Raw genomic sequence first — 10,000 nt, 5'->3', positions numbered from 1 at the left:
AGGGGAGAGGAGAGGTGGGGTTAAAGGGGGGAGGAAGGGGGGTAGAGGGAGGGTTCTGTTGTCTTCTCGGAACTTCAAAAACTTTTAAATATCTTTTGTGAAATTTTAACCATTTTCTTTTTCTCTTTTTACGTTCTTTATAATTTAATCTTTTTTTCTTCCATTGTATTTTTTTTTTATTTTACCGGTGGAACGAATTGCAGTTTTGTTTTTTACTTTTATTTTCTCGCATTTTTTTTTCCTATTGGTCATGTTATTTTTTTCTGCATTATCTTTTCGCCTTTTTCTCGCTTCCTGTGTTTCATCAGTTGTGGTAATTTTCATTATCACTATTATTACTGCTACTACAAGCTTTCTCCTTTCTCAGTCTTCACTCGCGTTTCACTTCTCAAATCTTCTTTTTTGTCCTGTTTTTTATTTCAACTTTTTTTTCCATCTATCGTGATCTTATGGCTATTATTATTATTATTATTATTATTATTATTATTATTATTATTATTATTATTATTATTATTATTATTACATTTACTGTCATAACTTAATTCCGAGGCAAGTTTGTTATTTTTAGTGGCTTTCAGACTAGAATAATAATTATATTTTTACCGCTCAAACAATTCAAGATTTTTATTTTATTTACATTTTGTTCTCTCAAAACCACGCATATTTAAACTAATTTTTCAGTGTAAACAACTCTGCGATTATTGTTCTTTACATCTTCAAAATAACACAAACTTTTTATTTCTAGATAAATTAATATGAAGTTAAATCCTAAACAACTATTTATTTTTCATCAAAGAACATAAATCATTATAAATATCCTAGATTATTATTATTTTAAATCTCCAGTGTAGGATACTATTCTTTTCATTCTCCAAACAGTGTAGGTCTTTCATTGTGTTTATCTCCTTGTTATCATGCCACCTCTCCCGCTGACCATCACTACCTCCCCTTCCGTGTCGCAACATTCTGCCCGCCGTGGGGACCTCACCCTGCCGGCAGCGCGGAGGGAGCAGTTGTCGTACCGCAGAGAGAGAGAGAGAGAGAGAGAGAGAGAGAGAGAGAGAGAGAGAAAGGGTGGGGGGGATGGAGGTTGTCATACGTCTGGCAGATGTTCTATAATAATTCTCCTGTTTTTCCTCCTCTTTCGTCCTCTTTCTCCTGTACACCCTTCCCTTTCTCTTCGTCTTTTTTATGATCATCCTTTTTCTTTTCTTTTTCTTTATAACTCGTCATATTTTTCTTTCATCTTCTCTTACCTCCTCTTTCTCCTCGTCATCATATTCTCTTCCCCCTCTTCTCTATCTCTTTTTTATTATTACCATCCTTCAGCTGCTACTCGCATATTATCTCTTCTCCTTCCACCCTCTCCTCCTCCTCCTCCTCCTCCTCCTCCTCCTCCTTCTCTTTCTCTTTCTGCTTTCTCTTTCCTCTTTTTCCTCCATTTTATCTTCCGTTCCCTTCCTCTCTGTCTCTGTTATTTCTTTATTATCATCCTTCCATTGCTTTTCATAATCTTCTCTCTCCCCCTTCCTCATTATCATCAGTATTCTATTGTTACTATTTTTTTCTCTCGTTTCCTCGCCCTCTTTGTCCTACTCTTGTATTACTGTCATCCATTACTCATCTTCCTCCTTTTTGCTTATTTTTCTTTATGCACAGCTTCGTACTACTATTTTTTTTTCTCTCACTTCTTTCTTACATTTTTCCTCGTCCGCTTCCTCGTCCTCGCCTTCCGCACGCAATTAATTTCCTTGTATTGGGTGAAAATTAAAGCTGCTACCACCGCCACCACCACCACCACCACCACCACTACACTATCATTAGTAAGAACAACAGCGTGAAACCTGCAGTGCAATCAGGACTCTTGTGTGTATGTGTGTGTGTGTGTGTGTGTGTGTGTGTGTGTGTGTGTGTGTTGGAGAGGTAAACAACTTTTTATTATTTTTTTCTCCCAGCTAGCGTGTAATTGTTTTTGCTTAACGCCATAAACACTACACGCTTCTGTTCTCTCTCTCTCTCTCTCTCTCTCTCTCTCTCTCTCTCTCTCTCTCTCTCTCTCTCTCTCTCTCTCTCTCTCTCTCTCTCTCAACTGAAAGGGAAATTGCTAACCTTGTTTTGTTTGTGTTTCAGGTGATGGGCGTGAGGGCGTGGGCGCGCGGGGGGGCGTGGGCGTGATGGTGGGGCGCCCGTAATGCGCGAGTCACCCCTGGAGGGAGCCACCGCCCCCCGGAACAAGCAGGCGCCCTCGAGCCTCAGCGGGGCGACTGCTGGCTCCGCGGGTGCCTCCACCCACCCACACCCACACCAGCCTCCCGCCCACCACCACCACCACCGCCCGCACCACCACCACAACAACCACAATCATCAACAGCCCAACAAGCATCATCATCATCACCACTATCACCACCACCACGCCAACAAGCATCATCAGCAACAGCAGTCGCAGCCTCAGCAAAACTACTCCAACTCGAAGGCTCCCGGCGGCGCGTACCAGCAGAAGAAGGGCCTCCCCTATCACCAGCAGGGCAAGCACCAAACCCAACACCACCATCAGCAGCCCCCGCCCCAGCAGACCAGCAAGCAGCAGTCCCATCAGCAGCAAAAGCAGCAGCACCAGCCACCCACACCGCCCAAGCCCGCACATTACCAGCGGCAGCAGGGCTCCCCCTCTCCTGCCCCTCCTCCCCAGCAGCACAGAGCTCCTGGTGGCCAGTCAGGGCAGCAGCAGCAACAACAACAACAGCAGCAGCAGCAGCAGCAGCAGCAGCAGCAGCAGCAGCCGCAGCAGCAGCAGCCCCAACAGCAGCCGCCGCCGCCGCCGCCGCAGCAGCAGCAGCAGCAGCAGCAGCAGCAGCAGCAACAGCAGCCACAACAACAGCAGCCGCCACAACAGCAATCACAGCAGCCGCCGCAGCCCAAGCAGAAGCAGCAGTCCCCTGCACCGTCGCAGCAGGGACCCGGCACGGGTGGACCGCGACAGCAAGCACCCAACTTCGAATATGACGACCAGGAGTGGGACGTGGGCGTGGGCGACCTGATCATTGACCTGGACGCCGACATCGCCCAGGCCGACCGCGGGAGGATGAGCTCCGCCGCCCCGCCCCCGCAGCACCACCACCATCATCACCATCATCACCACCATCACCACCACGCCAACGCCTCATCATCCTCATCGGCCAGCGGCGCCAGTGGCGGCAGCGGCACCCCGACCTCCAGCGGGCCCCAGCAGCAGCAGACGCAGCAGTCGCAGCAGCAGACACCGGAGGACAAACACAGCCTCAAAATGAAGATAAAGAGGACGAAGCCGACGACCAAGAATAGTGAAGCCAAACACGAGATTGTCAAGAGTGACATGGGTCCCGGGCCTCCCCACCCCACGCCCCCCACCTCGCTGCAGCAGCACCACCACCAGCAGCTGCACCAGCACCCTCCCATGTCTCAGCAACAGCCGCAGCAACAGCAGCACGCGCCGCCACCACCTCAGGCCCAGTCCCAGGGCCAGCAGCCTAGCACCCAGCAGGCCCAGCAGAATAGCACCGGGGCGGCCAGTACCCCGCCCAGCCTCCATCACAACGGTGCCCACATTAAGCTGGAGCCTGGCACTGGCGGCGGCGGTAACAGCAGTAGCGGTGGCAACAATACTGGTGGCAGCAATAACAGCAGCAGCAACAGTAGCAGCTTAAACAGTAGCAATAGCAACAGCAACAATAGTGCTGAGATGAACGGCCGGGCCGCGCCTCGCTCACAGCCACATGTTAGAGCTGCCCACAAGAAGGACAAGCGACGCCACGACCTCAACGGCACGGCGTCGCCACCGCCCGCGCAGCCCCAGCCTGTGGCGTCGTCCCCTAGGCCCCTGGGCACCTGTCCCGTGACGCCTACCATGCCTCCCGCCGCCGCCGCTGCCGCTGCGACCCCCACCACTCCCACCCAGGCTCCCGCGGCGGTGGTGGTGACGGCGGCGACAGGGGTGGGTCCGGGGGCGTCACCCCCTCTGGCTGCAGTGAAACTTGAGCCCCGCGCCTCCAGCTCCTCTCCCAGCAGGGCCGCCACGCCGCTGTCACACTTCCCGGTCAAGAGTGATACTCCGCCCCCTGCCAAGCGACCGAAGCCGGTAAGTACCTATGAACCCTTAGGGGGCGCGTCCCCCGCAACACTGCATGTTCCCGCCGCCCGACCCTCGCGGCATTAATGTGTATGGGGACGGAGGGTGGTGAGGCTGAGGGGCGAGGCCTTGAGGGCGCCCAGGGGAGGAGGGGCGGCCTGCACGGCTCCTGGCGCGTGAACGGCTTACTAAGTCTGAGAGGGTCATCCTCCTCCCATCCTGACCCCTCCGCCCCCTCGTCCCTCGCCCCTCAGGCCGTTTTTTTTTTGCTACTTCCGGGCAAAAACCACTTAGCTGATCTCATTACTAATAACACGGTCAGTCAGTCACGGGGGGAGGGGGCCAATTAGTCACCGCGGCCCGTGACAAGTGGGTGGTGGTGTTCATTACATGGAGGAGAGGGGCAGAGGGGGAAGAGGAGCTGCATCTCTCTCCTTGCTCCCACCCCTCTTCCTCCCCCTCACGCCCCAATACCTTGGTTCAATCTGGCGGTGTCGGGGCGGCACTCACACTTTTCACCTCATTAAAATCAGTCTGCGCCACACCGCTCCCGGCCACCAGCTGATGGGATTGGTGGGGGGAGAAGTGGTGGGAGACAAGGGGGGCAGTGGGGCGATGATTTATCAGGATGGTAAGCCGCTTGGTGAGAGGCGATCCAATCTTACCGCCGCCTGCCGCCCGTCACACGCCCGCCGCGATGACGGCGGCCGCGCGTCGTTTGTTTCTGCGGGAAAATGAATGCAATTAGGTGTGTGTGTGTGTGTGTGTGTGTGTGTGTGTGTGTGTGTGTGTGTGTGTGTGTGTGTGTGTGTGTGTGTGTGTGTGTCGCCTCTGTTCCGCCGGATGAACGTAATTGGAGCAGGAGTCTTGTATGGAGTTTTCCCAACCAGATGCTCTTTTGTTTTCTCAATTGGCGCGCAAAACTGTGTGGGCCGCAACGGTTTTCCAGATCGCTTTCACATTTGCAGCAATAACGCCCACACTCTCCCCCTCCCCTTCCCCAATCCTCCTGTTTTGCCTCCTCTTCCTCTTCCTCCTTTTCCTCCTCATCCTCATATTCACCGCTTTTACTTTTCCTCTTTTGTCTTCATATTCCCGGTAATTTTCCTCTTCCATTTCCTCTTTCTCCGCCTGCGTTGCCATTCCCTGCACCTCTTTCTCCTTTCCTTCTTCGCATATTCTTTTTCTCTTTTTCTGTCTTCTTCTTCTTCTTCTTCTTCTTCTTCTTCTTCTTCTTCTTCTTCTTCTTCTTCTTCTTCTTCCTTTTTCTCTTCTCAACTCTTCCTCTTTCATGTTCTTAGTTTCTCCTGTATTCGCAGTTCTTTTCTGCTTTCTTACTTTTTTTCTCTCTTACATTCCTCCTCCTCCTCCTCCTCCTCCTCCTCCTCCTCCTCCTCCTCCTCCTCCTCCTCCTCCTCCTCAGCTCACGTCTTGACCGCCGCGCCTCAGTAACCTCACGAAAAATAAGGTGGCGGAAAGGAAGGTTAATATTTTTAATCCACATAAAACAAGAGAATTAAATAAAAAAAAAAAGCGGATTTGAAGAATATTACTGGGAAGAGGAAGGCGATGTGAGGAACAATAGCAACAACAACAACAACAACTACTACTACTACTACTACTACTACTACTACTACTACTACTACTACTTCTGCAGCACTTACAAAACAAAAAGCAAAGAATTCAACCAAACAAACAGCCAAGCAGTAAAACCAAAAGAGAGAGGGAGAAAAGAAAAGAAAAGAAAAAGAGATGAAAGAAAAATGGAAGGAAGTTTTATTTTAGGAGATGCAATTGAGAAAGGAAGAGAGAGAGAGAGAGAGAGAGAGAGAGAGAGAGAGAGAGAGAGAGAGAGAGAGAGAGAGAGAGAGAGAGAGAGAGAGGAATAGAAACTCGATTGAGATGGAGAGATGGTGGTGCGCAAGGTTGGGAGGAAGGAAGGAAGAAAGAAAGGAAGGAAGGAAGGAAGGAAGGAAGGAAGGAAGGGAGGGTTTTGGGTTGGCAAGGAGTAGTGTCTCTGAGGGAGCTTGTTTGGGTTGTTCAAGTGACGCAAAGCACCCGTTGAGTTGAGATAGCGTCCTGCCTGTTGGGGGAGGGAACGTCCTGCCTGTTGGGGGAGGGAGAAGGTGGGTTTTGGGTGGGTTGGTGGGGGGAGGAGGGAGAGTAGAAGTTGGAGGAGGGGGAGGGAGAAAGGTTAGCCCCAGGAAAATCGAAAGAGGAGGAAGAAAGGACAGAAAAAAAGAGAAAACGTGGAAGGAGGATGAGGAAGAAGGAAGGGAAAAAATACAGAAAACGCAAGGAAAAAGTTAGCGCCAGGAAAATCGTAAGAGAAGGAATAAAGGACGAAAGGAACAGAAAACGTGGAAGAAGAATGATGAAGAAGGGAGAAAATACAGAAAACGAAGGGAAAAAGTTACCCAATCAAAATCGGAAGAGGAGGAATAAAGGATGAAAGGACGAGAAAACATGGAAAGAGGAAGAAAAGGAGAGGGGATGACAGCAGCAGGAAGAGGAGGAGGAAGAGTTCAGAAAATAAGAGAAAGGAAAGGCGTTAACGTTAAGAAATCGGAAGGAGAGGTAGAAAGGACGAAAGGAAGAGGAAACGAGAAAGGAGGAAGGGAAGGACAGGAAATTAAAGAAGGAAGGAAGAAGAGTAGGCGAAAGGGAAAGTTAGAGCCAAAAAGTTAAGAAAAGGAGGCAGAAAGGAAGAGAAAACGGGGAAGGAGGAAGAGTAGAGAGGAGCAGGAAATCATAAAAACACGAGGAAAATAAGAACGAGGAGGAAGAGGAGGGAAAATTAGCACTAACCAGTCAAAAACAAGAGGCAGAGAGGACAAAAGGAAGGAAGAGGAAACTGGGAAGAAGGAGTAGAGCGAAATTAGCTGAAAATAAAAGGAAAAGAGGTGAAGGAGGACGAAGAAAGGAGAAAAGGAGAACAGCAAAGCACAGGTGAGGCCAAGAAGGAAGGAAAAGGGGAAGAGGAGGAAAAGGGAAATAGAAGGGGACTTAAATTCAGAAAATACGAAAGAATCAAAGGAAGAAAGGAGGAGGAGGAGATGAGGAGAGGTTGGAAATTCAAAACGGAAGGGGAAGAGGAAGAGGGGAAGGTTATGGCTAGGAAATATGGAAGAAGAGGGGAAAGAGGGTGATGGGAAAAAGGGAAAAAAGAGGATCATGTAATACAAAAGAAGAGGGGAAGAGAAGGACTGAAGCAGGAAATACTGGAGGAAGAGGAGGAGAGGAAGGAGTATTGACAGGGAGTGAAGAGAGAAGGTAGGCAGAAGTAAACAGAGAGAGAGAGAGAGAGAGAGAGAGAGAGAGAGAGAGAGAGAGAGAGAGAGAGAGAGAGAGAGAGAGAGAGAGATTGCAAGGAAGGGGAAAGAGAGGAAAAGAGAAATATATTAAATTGAAAGAGGAGGGAACGCAGGGAGAATGAGAGAGAGAGAGAGAGAGAGAGAGAGAGAGAGAGAGAGAGAGAGAGAGAGAGAGAGAGAGAGAGAGAGAGAGATGAAAGGATGAGGGAGAAAAAGAAAGCCTGATGGAGAGGTAAAAAAAAAAAAGAAAGAGGAAGTAGTGAGGAAGGGAGGGAGGAAGGAAGGAAGGAAGGAGAGAGAGAAAAAGATGGAGGAAACGGATAAAGAGGAGGAGTTGGAGGAGGAGAAGGAAAGAGCCAAGTTGAAAGGAGAGTATAAAAAGAGCTTTAAAGAGAGAGAGAGAGAGAGAGAGAGAGAGAGAGAGAGAGAGAGAGAGAGAGAGAGAGAGAGAGAGAGAGAGAGAGACTTTCCCACCCAACGATTGAACAGCTGTGTGTGTGTGTGTGTGTGTGTGTGTGTGTGTGTGTGTGTGTGTGTGTGTGCAAAAGCTCCGGATCCAAATGCGATTATTTTGGTTCTTTTCCTTTCGCCTCATTCATGTTTATTTTGTTCACCTTTTTTATTCTTTTATTTTTATTCGTTATTTTCTCTTTCACCTCTGTTTATTTTTATTTACTTTTTTATTTTCTTTCTCTTCTCTGTGTGTGTGTGTGAGAGAGAGAGAGAGAGAGAGAGAGAGAGAGAGAGAGAGAGAGAGAGAGAGAGAGAGAGAGAGAGAGGGGGGGAGAAGAAACGTACATACAAACGTAGTGAACATCCACCCACAATAAAACCAAGGACACACACACACACACACACACACACACACACACACACACACACACACACACACACACACACACACACACACACACACACACACACACACACACACAGACCAGGTGTTACGGCATCATTAGCGAGCCCCACTGAGGTAATTAGAAACACCTGTAATTTTAACTTGACCTGAATTGAGTTGTAGCTTCCTCCCCGCCAGGTAACGAGAGAGAGAGAGAGAGAGAGAGAGAGAGAGAGAGAGAGAGAGAGAGAGAGAGAGAGAGAGAGAGAGCGTAAAAATGAGATCCTGAAAATGAGATAAAAAATAAAAAAATAATTGATTCGAGAGAGAGAGAGAGAGAGAGAGAGAGAGAGAGAGAGAGAGAGAGAGAGAGAGAGAGAGAGAGAGAGACCCTAAAAATGAGTTAAAAGAGAAAGAAAAAAAATTGATATATAAAAAAATCCTATGAAATTTGAAATAAAGATCTTTCTTTTGACGGGACTGAAGCATAAAGGTCGCATCCCACACGGCGCCATTTTTAGACCATTGCCGTCCTTACTCCCTCTCACAGTAAGGGCGGGAATCACTGGTGGGCGGGAGGACTGTGTTACGCCCTTCTGTCCCTCACTGTCGCTTAGGGCCTGAATTCGTTTTCTTTTTTCCTCCTTTTTTTTTTTATATATATTTTTCTCTCTCCCTCTCTTTATTTCTCTTTCTTTCTCGCTTTTTTTTTCTTCCTGTCTTTCCGATTGGTTTATTTTTCAGAATGATTCGTTGTCAGTGAATGAGAAAAAGCGCGTGTGTTATTGTGATATATTAGGTGTGTGTGTGTGTGTGTGAGAGGAAGTTTCGTCAATCTTTGTCTTTGTTGTTTGTCTGTCTATTTATTCGTCCGTTTCTGTGTGTGTGGGGGGAGGGATGGTTTCTGTACGTATCTTTGTATGTGTGTATTAAATATATGTATGTTCTCTCTCTCTCTCTCTCTCTCTCTCTCTCTCTCTCTCTCTCTCTCTCTCTCTCTCTCTCTCTCTCTCTCTCTCTCTCTCTATTCATAACATTCATACATACGAAAATCCAATTCTCTCTCTCTCTCTCTCTCTCTCTCTCTCTCTCTCTCTCTCTCTCTCTCTCTCTCTCTCTCTCTCTCTCTCTCTCCAGTCCCTTTAGTGGGTGAGGTCAGAACTACATTAATTAACTTTAACAACAATATTAAAACAGAGTTGCCTGGGAGAGAAGTTTTTTGTTATTAAATATTTGTATCTCTCTCTCTCTCTCTCTCTCTCTCTCTCTCTCTCTCTCTCTCTCTCTCTCTCTCTCTCTCTCTCTCTCTCTCTCTCTCTCTCTCTGTATTGATAATCGGTAAATCAGATTCCTTTCCTCCCAATATCCTGTCATCTCTGCTCCCCCTCTCTCTCTCTCTCTCTCTCTCTCTCTCTCTCTCTCTCTCTCTCTCTCTCTCTCTCTCTCTCTCGTCGTGGGTGGAGAGATGAGGGGATGGGGAGAAGGATGGGGCGGCAGTTGAGTGATGGGGTGAGTGATGTGTGTTTGTTTTGTGGGGTAATGGGAGGGGATGGGGAAGAGAGGGAGTGGGGGAGTGAGAGGGGTTCTTCTCTCTCCCCCTCTCCTCTCCCTTCCTTTCCCCCCTCGTCTGTCTTTTATTTGGTTCACCTTTTTCCGTTCATGTTCTCTGTTTTTATCCTCTCTCTCTCTCTCTCTCTCTCTCTCTCTCTCTCTCTCTCTCTCTCTCTCTCTCTCTCTCTCTCT

The 10,000-nt window shown here is 48.3% G+C and overlaps 1 protein-coding gene across 3 annotated transcripts in view; it reads left to right on the top strand.

The window, feature by feature from the left end:
- Positions 1–10,000, top strand: part of LOC135100719 (zinc finger protein 609-like) — an 83,798-nt gene that overhangs the window by 43,846 nt on the left and 29,952 nt on the right. For all 3 annotated transcript variants that reach the window (XM_064003911.1, XM_064003910.1, XM_064003909.1), the window contains one exon: positions 2,131–4,114. In XM_064003911.1, coding sequence (XP_063859981.1) covers positions 2,192–4,114 — 1,923 coding nt within the window. In that variant the 5' untranslated portion in view covers positions 2,131–2,191. The remainder of the gene's footprint in view (positions 1–2,130; positions 4,115–10,000) is intronic.

Source organism: Scylla paramamosain, chromosome 5 (genome assembly GCF_035594125.1).
Source record: "Scylla paramamosain isolate STU-SP2022 chromosome 5, ASM3559412v1, whole genome shotgun sequence".
NCBI classification, from domain to species: domain Eukaryota; kingdom Metazoa; phylum Arthropoda; class Malacostraca; order Decapoda; family Portunidae; genus Scylla; species Scylla paramamosain.
Note: the sequence above shows the minus strand (reverse complement) of the source record. Positions and strands in the feature narration are given on the sequence as shown.